This window comes from Bacillus rossius, chromosome 3, assembly GCF_032445375.1.
Source record: "Bacillus rossius redtenbacheri isolate Brsri chromosome 3, Brsri_v3, whole genome shotgun sequence".
NCBI classification, from domain to species: domain Eukaryota; kingdom Metazoa; phylum Arthropoda; class Insecta; order Phasmatodea; family Bacillidae; genus Bacillus; species Bacillus rossius.
Window position 1 is genome coordinate 18,652,754 of NC_086332.1, and position 16,788 is coordinate 18,669,541.

At 36.4% G+C, this 16,788-nt stretch overlaps 1 protein-coding gene across 4 annotated transcripts in view; it reads right to left on the reverse strand.

Annotated features, from left to right (window-relative positions):
- LOC134530305 (armadillo segment polarity protein) overlaps positions 1-16,788 on the reverse strand; it is a 64,153-nt gene that overhangs the window by 8,481 nt on the left and 38,884 nt on the right. For 2 of the 4 annotated variants that reach the window (XM_063365027.1, XM_063365028.1), the window contains exons 7-13: positions 16,240-16,541; positions 15,068-15,216; positions 13,933-14,394; positions 11,240-11,410; positions 10,599-10,749; positions 8,270-8,421; positions 2,945-3,038 (exon numbers count right to left, since the gene is read on the reverse strand). In XM_063365027.1, the coding sequence (XP_063221097.1) occupies positions 2,945-3,038; positions 8,270-8,421; positions 10,599-10,749; positions 11,240-11,410; positions 13,933-14,394; positions 15,068-15,216; positions 16,240-16,541 (1,481 nt within the window). The remainder of the gene's footprint in view (positions 1-2,944; positions 3,039-8,269; positions 8,422-10,598; positions 10,750-11,239; positions 11,411-13,932; positions 14,395-15,067; positions 15,217-16,239; positions 16,542-16,788) is intronic. The other 2 variants (XM_063365030.1, XM_063365029.1) reach the window with 1 other exon arrangement.

A 16,788-nucleotide genomic window follows, 5' to 3' on the forward strand; every position in this document is an offset into this window, starting at 1 on the left:
TTACTTAAGAAACTTACAAAAATGTCTTTGTATTGTGTTTGAATGTTTGTGGAAAATTTTAATGTGATTGATGTAGAAAAAGTAATATGTGAACTGTAATTCTATCATCCTTCTATCATAATTTTATCCTTGAAGATTTTTCCCCTAGGCTAAAGTGTAAAATAATGTTTTTAATTAAAGATAACCATATAGCTCTTTATTCGCAGTGTTAAAAGAAGTTACGACATTTAGGAAAACCGCCACTCATTAAAATATCCAAGCAGTTTTGTATCGATATTTTTGGAATATTTAGGAAGGGTAATCGAAATACTGATAAATTATTGACAAACTAGTTCCATACATATTCTTCAAACATATTACCATAGACCATGAGTTAAGTGAAAAATTTAAAATGGTTGCAAGGAATATTTGACAAGGCATACCTCATGAGTTTACTCACCGTAAGTCATATTTGCGATATAAATATCCTTTTTTAATGTTCTGATGGAACTTCATAATCAAAAACATGAACAATAAGACATTTTTAACATGCAACAAGTATTCAAGTTTTTTTTTTCACTACTGTCTCCTAAACAGTAACGGAAAAATCGCATGGACAATTTAAAAAATGTCATATTTTTGTCATTTCAAACTTGAAAACAAAATATTAATCGTATTCATTTCATCACACGCACCTTAAGTTGGAGGAAAAAAAAAGGACAGTCAACAACTATGGCCTACACCACAAAACACGGCCACTCCATTGCAGTGGCCATTAAAGAAGTAAATTTCATAGTTCCAACGGTGTATAAATTGAGAGTTACAATCGATCTAACACCATATAACACAGTAGCAGCTTCCTTGTATGTATATATAACAAAACGGACGCTGCGACTCAAAAACCTACATAAAAACAAAGTTAATAATGGTTTAAAATTCCAAATGAAATTAGCAGAAAAGTGTTTATAATACTGCTGAACAAAAAAAAAATAAATAATAATTTTGTACTTGACTGCATAAATGATTGCATTTAATTTCACAGTATTTTGCTGTTCGCAAAACATTTTTGGATCAACATGTATAGTAAGGGGGTCCTGAGAAATAAGGTAAATAGGAACAGAAATGGTAAGGTAAGGTAAGGTAAGGTTGGGTAGGGTGAGGGAGGTGGTTGGGGTAGGGAGGTGGTTGGGTAGGTTAGGTTGGGTAGGTTAGGTTTGGTAGGTAGGTTAGGTTTGGTAGGTAGGTTAGGTTTGGTAGGTAGGTTAGGTAGCTTAGGTTTGGTAGGTAGGTTAGGTAGCTTAGGTTTGGTAGGTAGGTAAGGTTTGGTAGGTAGGTTAGGTTTGGTAGGTAGGCTAGGTTTGATAGGTAGGCTAGGTTTGGTAGGTAGGCTAGGTTTGGTAGGTAGGCTAGGTTAGGTACGTTTGGTTGGTTAGGTATGGTTGGTTGGTTAGGTAGGTTTGGTTGATTATGTAGGTTAGGTAGGTTAGGGTTTGGGTTGGGTTTGGGTTGGATTTGGTTAGGTTAGGTTAGGTAAGGTAAGGTAAGGTAAGGTAAGGTAAGGTAAGGTTAAGTTAGGTTAAGATAGGATAGCTGCATAATTAAAAACTATGTTTTATTTCATAATTTAAATATTTTAACAAACATTTTCCATATAATTATTGTAGCTGACTAAACCTAACCAACCTTTCCCTTTATATTATTTAAGTGTTTTACTAAATGTACATGTCATACAAAAGTAATTATGAAAATTTTTCCAGAGTTATTTTGAGTAAAATAAATTAAGACCACATAACACAGACATCTTGCTTTCGTAACTTTAAAATTTGTCTTAAAAAAACACCACAAAATCTTGTCTCTAGATATTAAACATTGCCTAAGTCTTCTTAAGTCCAGCTTAAAATGTTAAAATATTAATTATTCATGTTTGAATTGGCTCTTATGGTCTTAACAAGTAATAATGGTATTACTTATGGTAAGTTGAAGCAGAACAACTTTTTAGTTCTACAACGTACACAAAAACTTTTTGCTGTAGTAAAATAATTTCATTAAAATAACTGGGGAGTAAGGAGGGAGGAGGGAGGAGGGGGGGTTTCTCCCCAATAAGTTCAAATAAATCATTTTACAATAATTTTGCAGTAGTTGTTGAACATTATCAAGATGCTCAAGTGTTTTTGTATCAAAGTATATACAAATCAGAATTATTTTAATGAACTAAATTTTAATAGCATAGAATCCGATGGAATTGGGATTCAAAAAACCAATCCAAAAAATAAAAATCCAAACTAGGATCAGAATATTTTAGGAAAGGCCAAAAATTAGAATTGACATCATACTTCCTTATGAAAAGTACATTTTCTCATTAAGTGCTAATTAGTCTTGAAGAATCCCAATCCTGTTTTGGTTATTTTAACTTTTTACCTGCACATAATGTTACCTTAAATCATAATAAAACCCTTTACTTTTCAAATATTCCAAATTAATTGTTAAATCAATCTCATTTTCAGTGATTACTAGTCAGTAAATACACGACCTCATGGGATGCTAAAGTTAGCAAAATACATAGCACAGTTTTTGTTTACTTTGCCAAGAGATGGTTCTTTAATTGGGACATGTTAGCCTATTGATACAAAAAAAAACATTTCTATTGAAAATCCAATTTTTTTTTGTGGCTACATGGAAACACAGTATGTGCACAACCTAATAGGTAAAAATTAGAAATCTGTATGTGTAATACAAAATATTTAAAAATTTGGACCTTCATCAAGTCATGAAAAATTATAGAAAACCAGTCTGAAAAAAATAAATTTTCTTTTTCTGAAGACTTAGTGTACTGTTTCAAACCAAAACACCCACCAACTAGGTATGGTCTTCTGAGAAATTACAGGTGAGGTACTTATGAGCAGTCTGTAGAGAACACAAGACAATTATCAAAATCCTGAACTGCGGAGGCTAGCCGGGAACGTACCTTGGTGATAGGCTCGTCCACCGTGGCTGCTGTGGACGCTGGGGGGGCCCTGGCCATACAAACCGTCATAGCCCTGGTCGGGACCAAGCATGTCCTGCAATGGGGTAGGTCGCGGCACGCGACAAAACAGAACAGTCAAAAAAACACACGTGCACTGGCCACCACTACCCAACTAGAAACAGCAATCTAAAGAGGCCCAACACAGGAAAGCCAAACACATACATCCCTCGCCGCCCGGCACTGATATTAAAACTTCTATTTCTGAACAGCAGTGCCAAAACGGCAGGGTGCAACTTTAGACAAAACTCTGCTGAAATATCTTAGTTTTCAGCCATATTCAAATTTCCATTAATTCATTAATTCACAAATGTGCTCAAATGCACGCACGCACACTGCATGCATGCACACACGCATATACACAGAGCAATATACACAAACCATAAACATTTTTGTACAATCAGGAACAAGTATTCCCCCCACCGCTCATACACCGACAAAATGAATATGTAATGGTAATGTTTAATGTACAACTGATTTTAAATTAACATAATTCCAGATGTTAAGCCTCTTTAAAAAAATTATGAAAAAATGTTGTCACTATCTAAGCAAAATAAAACTTAATTTAAAAGCTTTATTTTTATAAAAAAAATTATAATTTGCAAATATTGGTAATATGTACTACTATAACAAACTAATTATGAATGTATTTCAACAAGATGAAAAAAATTATAATTGCAAATAACTACAATAAAACAACTTTATAAATAAAAATATAATTTTCTGAACTACTAACTAAATACAATCAAATTCAAAAAATATACAAAAATATATATAAAAAATAATAATTTTTGCTGGAGTTTCCAAGCAAGAGTGGCTACACTGTATTCACAAAAAAAGGTCTGCCTATTTACTCTCAGTTCTACATTAGTATTCATACAGATGTAGATTTAGTAATGCAATCAAAAACAATGTTATGTAAAACAATCAACAGTCAATTTTGAATGTTAACATTTACTGTTGCTTAAATGTTAGCTTGAGAAGTTAAATTCTTACCTTACACCTTTAATAATCAACCATTATAAAAAGTGAATGCCTGCAAGCTAGGAACGAGTATGTGTTTTCCCCTCATACACACTTGTTAGTTTGAAAGTACCTAAAAGGATAAGTAGTTTCCTGATTTAAAGGTTTTAAAATTTTAATGCCATGGTTTAAATTGATTCTTCCAAATCCCCCCCCCCTCCCCCGGCTTTTCCTTGCACATGATTAAAAATAGATTACAGTAAACTCAAAATCCTAAAACCCCTGGAAACAGCAACCCTCTCAAAGTAATAAACTCTTTTAGACGAACAGTGAAAAAATTTGGCTGAAAAAAACAACAATTTAGGGTGCTATGCTCTACGATACTCTTGACGAGTGCCACATTATCAGCCAGCACATGCTATCTGGCCAAGAATGCTGGCAGGTAGGAAAGGGGCAGAAACATGAGATCCATCGGCTGCTGTGTGTTACCACACACCCACAAACCCACATCACTTTGAGTTAAGACGATCCTTCAAGAGCTGCACTCCCGTCTGATCGCTCCAACACTCCCCAATCACACCCCTAACCCTTACGTTTTGCAACCAACTCTTTTCCTACAAACTCTTCCCCATTCCCTAAATGTTCTGTTCTATGAATGTCAAATTGTGATTTATTTAATCAGAAGAAGAAATAAAACTTGAAACTACCCAGCACCTCCCATGAATAATGATGCAACGATATGATCTCTAAAACAATTTGGGTACAGGATGATTTAAAAAGATATTGCATGAGAAAATGGCACTCTTTAGTTAGGGAAATTTCCCAGGCAAACAAAATTTGCACGTATCCAAGCCTACTTTTTGCGAGTATTTATAGTATAAATTCACTAGCTATCAGGTGCAGCTGCTACTTGTGTCCACAGTTAACTTGCTTAAAACTAAAGTGTGACCAACACAACTGTGGCCTTCGTGGCATTCGCACGCCGTAATACTTCTAGTTTTGTCTCAAATACTTGAACACGATGCATTACACTCCCACTTGGAAGCCATGATTCCAATAACATCACGTCTCAGTCTGTGGCCGGGCGACGTTACGGACTGGAGGCGCACACGTGGACGTAAAAACATTTGGTCCTTTACACACAATAGCAGCAACTGAACTTGCCATGGCTGATGTTTGTACAACAGCCGATAGCGTATTCAGACCTGTGCATGCATCTCTCTCTCATCCCCCCCCCCCCCCCCCTTTACAGATAGCAAACTGTGCGCCACGGTACATCTGTTGATCTGTTGTTTACCAAGTTGAAGCAGACTTCGTGGCACTGTGCCTGACTTTTTTTCGCCCGTAGCAATTTCTTGCTAACTGAAATTTACAGATGTGCTATTCAAGACTGGGGCAATTAATTAACATCACGCTAAATTAATTAGTGTAATTTGAAGACGTGCTAAGTGAGCAATTGGTGTAACCCTTTAATACCCCTTTTTTGAGAACCATTAAGTTCATAGGCTTATTAGAGAGCTGACTCTATATTTACAAGGTTAGAATAACTTGCAATGAGATCAGCTGGGCTAAACATCTGAGAGCTAATTTAAATGAACAAAATTTGAAAATTACATTGGATGTCCCTTAATGACTACACCTTAGACCCTACAACTTATAACACTAACACTACCTCCCTAACCTCAAACAAATTGATCATGTGATATTTTCACTTTACTTTGATTAAAATGTACAATAGATTAAATAATCACGCAAATTGTCACAACAAATACAACATCAACATGAGTGTAAAATGAAAACTGCAAATGCAATGAAACAAAGTTTTATTACATACGAAGATATCATCTTTCACACAAACATTAAAACTGACACTTTCATAACACCTCGAATCTCATGAAAAGAATCAACAATTCTGATACCAGTGAGAATTGACAACTGTGACATCCAAAAATTGACCCAACCTATTCTCAATTTTAAATTGGATCAGGATCAGTGATGTAGATAATCCTGTAAATCCTCGAAATGTACAAGTTCTTGCACAATATTTTGTAGAACGCCAAGAATATACAACAGAGATAAATAAATATAACCAATGCATAAACCCATTTCCATTTATTTAATGTTAACATATAATTTTTTTTATCATTAATAATTTGACATTTGCTTTAGTTGTTATTTTGTTTGAATACATAGCCTTTCTAATATCTCATGTTTTATACCACTATTGCAGGGTTGCCGTTTTTATGGATTTTATCTGTTTTCATGGATATTTTGGAGTTACACCGAATTAACGGATAAGCACTTCGAATCACGGATATTTTAATTGACAAACGCACAAACATAAATATTTACTTACTGCTCCCGCTCCACTTCATAGATAACATGTCATCAAGAGACGCTTCACTTTGCTACGTCGTTTCAGTTTTTCTAAGATGATAACAATCCAAGCTCTACCTTTTATTTCTGGAAGCATTTGTTTATTTTACGGATGAAAGTATACCGTGCATCGTAATATCTATGACAGTTGTTTTAGACACCGTGTTGTTTCTCTCTTCTGCGCGATGGTGCGTTCGCGCGTGTAACGGAACACGCCCAGTTATATTTGTGCGAAGTGATATCTGTGACGGTGTTTTTACAGTCTGTGTTGTTATACCGCGCAATCACGATTTCTATGATGGATTGACGGAGTGTTTACAGTTTGTTTTTAATTTTAAAGTAATTGTTACGTACAAAAAATTCGGCTTGCATCTTTGTGGAGATTGTAATTGAAAGAAATGGAAAGAAAACGCAAGGCATCTCCAGATTGAACGCTGTATAAACAACTATATAAACGTGAGTGGAAAGTAGAATTAAAGTGGCTGAAACCCGGTAAAACGGACTTTACTGCAGTGTGTTCATTGTGTCGGTCGGACTAACATTCAAAAGGGTGGTCTGAAAGATCTTAGGCGTCACGAAAGCACACAGATACACCAGAGAAATCAGAGGGCTGCTGAACAAAGTAGTACTTCTCTCACATCTTTCATCAGCAAACCAGACAACAAAATTGTAGATGCAGAGCTCATGTGGGCGAATTTTATTTGTGTCTGTGTGTATATTTTTAAAGTGATTTTTGTGAGAACCTCATACTGGTACTTAACTCTTTACATGTAAACTTATCAGTTTTTTTTATCTACATTCATCATTATTATTATTATTATTATTATTATTATTATTATTATTATTATAAAATAGGTTTATGCAACTGGAATGAAGGAAAAGCTGATTTTTGAAGAAATATGCTTATAATACTTTTTTTTTCCTGTGTCTTAGCTGTAAAAAAAATGTTGGTGCAAATGAAAAACCTGTTTACAGAAATTTTCTTCTTACAGGATTTTACAGGATTTTTTATGGTCTAATACAGGATTTTATAACCATTCTTGGTGGCATCCCTGCACTATTGTAAAACAAAAAGCATGCAGACTGATGCAATTAACTGAAAAACCTAGAAGCTGTGCACAATACATTCCATGCAAGATACCAACTATAACATGACATACCGCAACTGGCTGCACTGATGCCCATAAATATTTTCTCGCAGTTTGGCCTCACCTGTGTTAGTCTGTTACACCGCCACCATCACAAGCCACAAGTCCTATGTCATAACAATGCGCACACACAAGCACACAAAGTGGTAAACTGAATTTGGTAATTACATTATGTACAGAATACGTGTCATGTAACACGCTTACATGCGTAAAAACTTCTTATAGCATATCCTAGCAATTAATTTTGTATGTAGGTATTAACATCATGCACCATTTAAGAATTCTTAAGCAATTTCAGCACAAATTCACAAATTCAAGCACAGATGAAAACTGCATTTATGTACACATTCTTGCCTACAATTAAATTATTCCATTATCCTGATACCTCAACATTGTAATAAAGATAAAAAAACCTGGTCAACTAAAAACTAATTTAAATGAAGTCATAAATTTCTTCCAAGACCAAATTTCAGTAATTATTTATCACCTTAGGAGAGAATCCAAACAAATTAAATTAATTTCCTAATTCCTAACCATTCAACTTTTTTACTCACTGCGCACAGTCCCAAATGCTAACACTACAGTTAATCTATGCATATTCAGTAATCGGCACATACTATTATCTTTAAAGCTGTAATGATGAACTCGGCATGTACTTTCAACTATCTCTATACAACTAATACAAACTGTTAGTACACTCCAATTCACTACTCTTCAGTTAAATATATAAGCTCGCAGTAAGCGACACAGATAACTAATTTAAAGCCCCATACTAGCGTACCTGTAGATCCGGACCCATGCCGAGATCGCCTCCATTCCAGAGATTTTGGTCTTCTCGGAATAGTGAGTTGGTCAGCTCCATTGACAGTCGCTTCTTGTAGTCCTGAGGCTTGTCCTCGGACATTCGGAACAGCACTGCTGCAGCGTATGTGGCTGTGAAAGAACAAATTGAGTGACCACTCACTACACTAGTTACCAGTGTAGGGAAAAAAAAAAAAAAAAAAAAAAAGGTTGGCTATCCCGCTCCTAAAAATGAGGTGAAAATTAGAGCTGGAAGGGATCCCGGTTTTTCCCAAAAATCAGGGAGCATGTCTTTCCTGAAACATAGGGCAGGAAATAACTTTTTTCCATTTCCCAAATTAATTCCAGTTGCACACATGCCCATGTGCCAAATTTGTTTGTACATAAAAAAAAAAACAAACACACATACACACTAACACGCACGCACACACACATTGTCAAAAAGCACTGTACTTTTAACATGATTCAATACATGCTTGCGATCTTAAAAGCAGAATTTTTAGCAGTTCAAACTCAAACTATTAACGGTGGCATACAAACTATCCACAGGCACGATCGCAAACAAGCACTTTATTCAGAATTTGAAACAAAACTAATAGAAGTTAAACACGTAATAAATAGTTATTTGATCGTTCTATATCATATTCCAGTATCTGAAAAAAATAAATAAAATTGGCTTTGACCACAGACTACATTCACAAAGACACGGGTTTGCTATGGAAGATACGTGAAAATTGTGGTTGAAACCATATTTAAATCAACTGTTTTGATTGCTCTACCACCATGTCACACAGTAGTAGCTTAAATGCTGCATTTATCTGTGAAACTATAGACTCAACTTGCACCTCGAAAGCAACATAAAACCTAAATGAAAGTGACAAAATTGAGTAGAAATTAGCTGTAAATGTGTTTGTAATATCACCGAATGGGTACATGGCCATCATAAAAAACTAAAATGAGTGAATAATTTGAGTTAGAGTGTAACTATAGCTAATTTCGGCCCTGTTTCGCCAATTAGTCTTTTTGTTTGTTTTTGTGGTTATCATAAATTAAATAAGGTAACAGAAGCATGAACTATATTTTCATTATTACCTGTGATTTGAATTTGTATTTTAATGGTAGATGAACATTGTACAGTTCCACCAGTCAGTGATTCTATGACCATAGAACCACAATTGATATTTTATTTCTCTTACACATTATAACTACGCTACATTTCCATACATATAAACAAATTTTGTTGGCCATAGACTACTGAAATTATTTGTTATTGGAAAATTACTGTATGGATGACGGTTAGGTAAACTGAAATTGGGTTTAATGTATGATGGTGATAGTTTATGCTGTACTATGACATTTTAGACCCATCAGGACATGGCATGTAGAAATTAAGAATTTTAAAACAGAACATTGTTAGTATAGCGCTACTACGATTAACTGTGATATAAAACATGTGGGAATGACTTGAAGGTAATCTAGTTAATTCAAGAGTCAAATGTTTTATTACAAACCTGAAAAGCAAATTTTCCCAAAAGGGATGATTGTATATTCAATTATATAATGTATAAAAGAGAAGCAGCAAGTTATAAACATCCAGTTTTTCTGAACACACTATTTATAGGGATAATACACATTAAGTATACTTTCAAAACATACAAAATTAACTGACTTAAGTTAAAGAAATTAACTATAACTATTTATTATTGTTGTTAGACATTTCAAGAAATACTCTTAAACCATAAAACTTGTGAGGGAACCTCATGCAATTCTACCGACGGAAAAACTGGAGCATTTTAATTTGAAAAATAGTAAATTCTTTTTCCGTACTATTATTTATTTGACAAACATCAATGATATAATAATTAATAATAACACATATTAGGTAAAGACATTTGTTAGATGTGTGCTACATAACATTCCTGATGATTTAACAATATAAAAGTTAGTAGTGTCTGGATGATCTACTTTTATTTCTTGTTATTTTTGTCTTTCATGATATAAATTTTAATGTTGTTAATAATAATATACGGATATAATAATGGGTTTGGGTGAAGTGGTATTTTCCTTTCCTTGAAAGTTGTTCACCTCTATTAATGTACTCCATCAATGTCTAATTACAAGATTTGGGCCTAGACAATAAAAATTACATTTTCCCTTTTGAAACAGTATGAAATTTATGAAATTCAAAACCTCAAGTAATTCTTGATCCAGTGCCATTTGCCCAGGAAAAATTTTTTAAGGCAAAATTACAGTTTTAATCATTATGATCACCAAGAATGAAATACAAGCATGGTATATGCTTCCCTCACCTACGCCCTCGTTACGCGAGTGCAGTAGCTCTGTGAGGGGGGCAGTGGCCCCCTCCTGCTCTATCATCTCTGCCCCCTCCTTGTCCGCAGCCAGCTCACAAAGCACCCCGGCAGCAACACGCTGGATGTTCTCTATCTCGTTGAACAGCAGCTGCACAAAACAGGAAGAGTTTCTGGTCCAAAATGTTCACTATTATCCTGAAAACACACCAACTATGTAATGCTTTAAGAGGTATACATGGATCTCTGAATTTCTATTAGTTTTTAGCTCCCCAAATAGTAAAGGTTTAGGCAAAAAATTATATTACAGCATATTTTTTTTTTTTTTGTTGGCTAAATATCTGAATACCAATTCACTTCATAAAGCTACCCTAGTAAGTTTTAACACCCTTCTTTGCTTACAAATAAAACCCAGTATGCTAGTTGTGTATGAATGCTTAGCAGAAAGTAGTCATTAAGTAATGTGCTCTAATCATTCCCACAAAACACAAAATAACATAATTAAAGCTTCATGGATATATTTTGTCTGAACTAAAAAAAATGCATGAATTAAACAGACACATTGTTCACACATGTTCCAATTTCCATACCAAAAGTGTGGTTTAGCATTCTCACCACAGCAGTCGGAATAATGGACTGACCTGCACAAATATGGGAATCACGTTCTGCTGGCGAATGATGGCGCGGTTGTTTGACTCGCGAGCCAGGATGTGCAGTGCGCCCACCGTTCCTTCTACTATCTCCTCCATTCTCACTCCGTCAGCATACGCTCCCGGCTGCTGGCTGCCAGTGCTGGCAACCGACGATCTTTGCTGGAAGCCGCATCACATACACACATGGTTACACACCCACACAAGTATGCCTTTGTGCAAGTTCATTTTACTAATTTATTTATAATTTATTTTTGTCTGCATGGAAAAATTTAAATGGTGATACCCCTGATACCTCTTCATAACCTTATTAATTAGGCCTACTACACAAAAATCATTTTAAAAAACTTTTTTACGAGACTCAATATAATAAAAAACTAAACTACAGGAGCCATAAAATACTAAAGGGCAAAACATACATAACAAAAACTGAATAGAAAGGTACGAAATTAATAAAACTAAAAATAATTAACTGACTCGCATGTTAATGTTAAAATTTTGGGTGGTTTCTGAGCCCTACAAATCTGAAGGTAGACACTCTTTACATAAATTAATTTACTTCTCCCCACAAGTGCTAAAACAATATAGATTAAACTTTCTGAAACATGAAGAAATGGATCATTTTCAATTTTAGCAACCCCATAAAAGATGTAGGATCACATGCAAGCTCTAAAAATGGTTATGTTAATAAGATATGTTATTATGTTATAATAAATTATGTATTATATAAACTGAGGGATGCAAATCCTTCCATTTAAGGACAGTTACTAAAAGTGTCCAGTTCATTATTCCATAAATAAAAGTATAATGTATGACATTGTCATGCAAACATCTAGGTTGGCAGCCACGTCAATGGGCATGGACGCCAGAAGTTTAAGTAGGTTATGATGTTGGTGGTGCAGTAAACAAATTGCGGATGCTTGGTGGGCTGGACTACCAGAATCGCAACCTGTTTGTACACAGTTTTTTTTACAACATCCATTTACTAGCATTAAAAAAGTCTTATGAGTGAAAACATTAGGGCTGTGTGAATGTGACTTTTTCAATGCAAATCAAATGTGAATCAAATAATTGCAAATATTTGCGAATAGCGAATATTTTTTAATTAAGTTCTAAGTATAAATCTGAATAATTTGGCATATTATAAATTGTTGTTTAAAAGAGTAATGTTCTTTAGCTTCATATACATTTTTATTACTCAAGTAACATGTAAATTGTTGTGTCTCTTCTAATGTTTTAGTAATAAAACACAATCAGTGGTATAGAAATGTCTTCATCAAAAGCCAAGCCTACACCTTGCCATCAACATTACGTAAATTGCAGTGCAAAAAGACCAATTCCTTTACATGTTCTGGATCCAGGCATTGCCTCTTGGAAGTGACAATGTTCCCAGAAGCAGAAAAACAACGTTCTGAACTTCACTTCTTATTCTGAAAATTAAAAACGGCAAAAACAGTTTATGAAAGTAAACAGATCTTTAATGTATCAGTTTTATTTTCCGCAATAAATAGTCAAGCGATTACCAATCAATATATCGAAGAGTTGTTTATTACAAATGCTCGTAAGCATGGTCAATATTCTGTTCTCAGAGTCGTTTGGAATCAAACATGTCAAGGCAAAATAATTTTTAATGAATTTTGTTTATAGTGTCTTTTTAATTTTATCTAATTATTTACGTAACATTTTCGGTAGTTTAAAAAGCGATTGCACTGGAGCAATTCTAGCAACACAATTCTCTGGCCATGGGCTGCTCCACAAACGGACACGTTTTCTTTTTTGCTGTAGCCATGATGGCAGCTGCGTTTACTCTTCTATCGTTAAAATAAATTCTCTAGATTTGTATTAGTAAAATTAATAGAATGGTGACCAAAGAGTATGTGTGCATTAGTTTTTAAAGGTTATTATTGAAAGCTGATGCGCTGGCATTGTTTTAAATAGTTTTACACTTTTATATGGCACATGGCTCGCCCAAAAATTGTGCTAAGGACAACTGGATATAATAAATTAATTATGCTACACATCACGTAAAGTTTATATTTAAATTGTACGCATTTATGATAATTTTCATGCTACATTGGCTTTAACTGTTCTCAGCATGCCCATTTACCTAACCTAAAATTTGATGTAAGTAAAGGTCCGCTTACAGTTTTTTTTCTTCCATTAAGTCTCTCGGGAAAATGATTTCTCGAGGTTCGACATACTATTATATCACACGTTTTGTCAAACAAAAGTAATATTTTTAATACATTCAAAAACTTGTTTCGAATATTTGAAAATTTCAAATACCTAATTTGGTTTCGAATGTGAATCGAATCAAATATTTGATTTGCACGAATATTTGCAATTTCGAGTATTTGCACACCCCTAGAAAACATTAAAAATGTTAAAATAATATTAATATCCTAACTTTTTGGACTGACTCAACTTTGAGAAATTGCATTGCATACTCGTCCATTTTTACAATTCAAAATTTCTACAATTCAATGTAAAATCTTGTCCCTAAAAATAATGCCTCTTTCAACAAACACTCACATTTCCCCCTCAAATTACTATTATTAAGAAATTTCCATTATTTTTCCAGGTTTTAACGCAACGTTCCTCGACTTTCCCAGACCGATGGATTTCAACTTCCCTGACTTTCCAGGACGCGAACTCCCTGATATCACCAAGCGAGCACCACTCACCCGCTGCGTGTCCTGGAAGGCGCGCATCAGCAGCCGCACCAAGTGGTGAATGGCGCCGTGCTCCCGCAGCGGGGCGTGGTTGGCCGGGCACAGCGCCAGGTTGCGGATCAGGCCGATGACGGCCTTGACGAGCGGCCAGCGGGACGGCGCCTGCAGCAGCTTCACCACCACCTGCATGCCGTAGTTGAGGCGCACGCCGTTCTGCGCCATCTCCGACTCGACGTGGCGCGAGGTGAGGTGGCGCAGGGCGCACACGGCCGGCTCCGTGATCTCCTCCCGGTCGCCGGCGCCCACTATAGTGCGCACCAGGGCGTCCACCCCGCCCACCTGGCACACCGTCACCTTGTTGCGCTGGTTGTTGCAGGTCAGGTTGGAGAGGATGCCGGCGGCGCAGGTCACCACGTTCACGTCCGAGGAGGACAGCAGCTGGACCAGGCTCTGGAGCAGACCTTCCAGGCCGTCCTGGAGTGTGGACACATCAATTAGCAACATAATCCCTCCCCGAAAAATCTGAACGTGAGTGGCTCGATCAGAACCTGATTTCCAGATTAAAGATAGCCCAGATTAAAGATAGTACTTAGAAGAATATGTCAGTTTGAAAAGCTGTTTTACTAAACAGTGCACAGCGAAAAATGCAACTTACTCACATTCAAGAGTTCAAACGATGGTCTAAAACCAATTGTTAAGTTAAAACCTTCAGAAGCCATTTTAGTGAAAAATTTAAAAATTACATTTTACACCCTTGACTATCTAAGGTCTCTTGTGAAACTTTTTATAAAAGTGTTTACAGAAACTTTTTCTATAAGTGTTTACAGAAACTTTTGTGTCCCAATAAACCCCATGAGCAGGGGTATATGCCGGGTGAGGAGCCCCCGCCATCATTTTCGCACCATCAAATTCTAAAAAAAAATCTGTTGTTCCCACCAACAAAAGGTAAGAATTTGAAAGCAAACACCAAGCAAAACGATTCCATTCCTTCCCCTTTCACAACCCAAAACAAATTATGCATAAACTCCTGGTAACGAGTGACAAAATGGCAACTCATTTACCTGATATAAATAAAACAAAACACACAACGTAAGGAATTTGAAAACACAAAATCTGCACGTCAGGAAGGCAGGAAGGCGAGACTGACCACTTTGGTGCCGGCGTCGGACAAGTTCCTCAAGGTCCACAGGCAGTTCTGAACGAGGCGCTGGCTGGGGTGGCCCAGGTGCATGGCCAGGGCCTGCATGCCTCCCGCCTCCACGATGGCCGGCTTGTTGCTCGAGCACACAGACAGCACTGCCAACACATTTGTGCACGTTCACTCACTCTGTCACAGTAGCAACACCTATTGTGAACACTAGATCACAAGCTGGCACAACTACAGTGTGAAATGAATGGAGTGGAATTTATAGTACTTTTTCAACTATACTCTTTCAAATCTTTGATATGGTTATTATTTTCAAAATACACTCTTTAAATGAATATCACTATGGTGACATTCGATAGTACCTAAGCAGTGTAGCGTAGACCGAAAAATTCAAACCAGCATAAAGAGAGAGGAAAAATTGAAACTAGGGTTGACTGACTATTATAATAAAATATCACAGTACTTAAGCAATGGAACATGAAGAGAGAAAAAAATTCAACTAGGGTTGACTGGCTACAACAGGATGGCACAGAAGCTCCAGAACAGCACCAACCAAAAAGCACTTTGCTCTCAAATACAGTGCACAACACAAAATGTCTCAATGCCCTAGCAGGTCAGTTCACTAACTAAGAGCAATGCTAAAACATGAAAAAAACTTGTTAGAAGGGCATAGATGGAATAAAACCAACCCAAGTTCAAATCAGTTAAGAGTTTAATTTATCTTCTATAACTGATCTTCCTCTACCAAATTAATTAGTAATTCTCGTATCCCTCAACCATCTTACCATCTTTAAAGGCTAATGTAATAGTAAATTTACAGAACACAAGTAACAAAAATAAGCACAAGATGGTGGTAGTGACCAGTGGCATAGCCAGGATTTGTGTATGGGGGGGTGTTAAGAAGCATGCCCCCCCCCCTCCCCGTATTAAAGCGGGGGTCCGGGGGTCCGGGGGTCCTCCCCCGGGAAAAATTGGATTTTAAGGTGTAAAATAGTGCTATTTCAGCAGTTTTCGGTACTTAAATTTAAATATTGTAATGGTAAAATTTTTTTATTAATTTCAATATGAAATTTGTTTGAGTGACGAATAAGAAATTAATTAAATATTTGTTGCTAGGCGGGGGGAGGGGGTGTTTTGAACCCCTAAAAACCCCCCCTGGCTACTGCAAGTACCTTTGAGCACGCGGGACGTGGTCCAGAGCAGCTTCTCGTAGTCGTAGCTGCGCATGATGCGCACCAGCTCGACGGGGCCCTGCGAGGCCAGGATGATGAGCTTGCTCTCCTGGTTGCCGTAGGCCAGGATCTGCAGGCAGTCCGTCACGATGGCCAGGAACTTGACGTTGTTGCGCTGGAGGAGGGCCACCATCTTCTGGAGGCCCCCAGCCAGCCGCACCGCCATCTTCGAGCCCTCCTGGTGGAGCAGCAGGTTGTGGAGGGTGGTGATGGCATAGAACAACACCGACTCCACCGGGGAGCTGCAAATCAAACAACGTTTACTTCAATATGCATGCATGTGGGTGTTTGGGTAGAGTTACATACAAAAGTCCTTGATAACACCGAGGAATAGACATAATTAATCAACAGAGAATGACAGTCAATGAATGATGCTATTTTACATAGATTTAACAAGAATTTTATCACTTTGAAATATATGTCAACAAAGTTTCCATTGTTCATTATCGTTGAGAAAGTAATTTTTAAAACTTTATTTCTTAAATATGA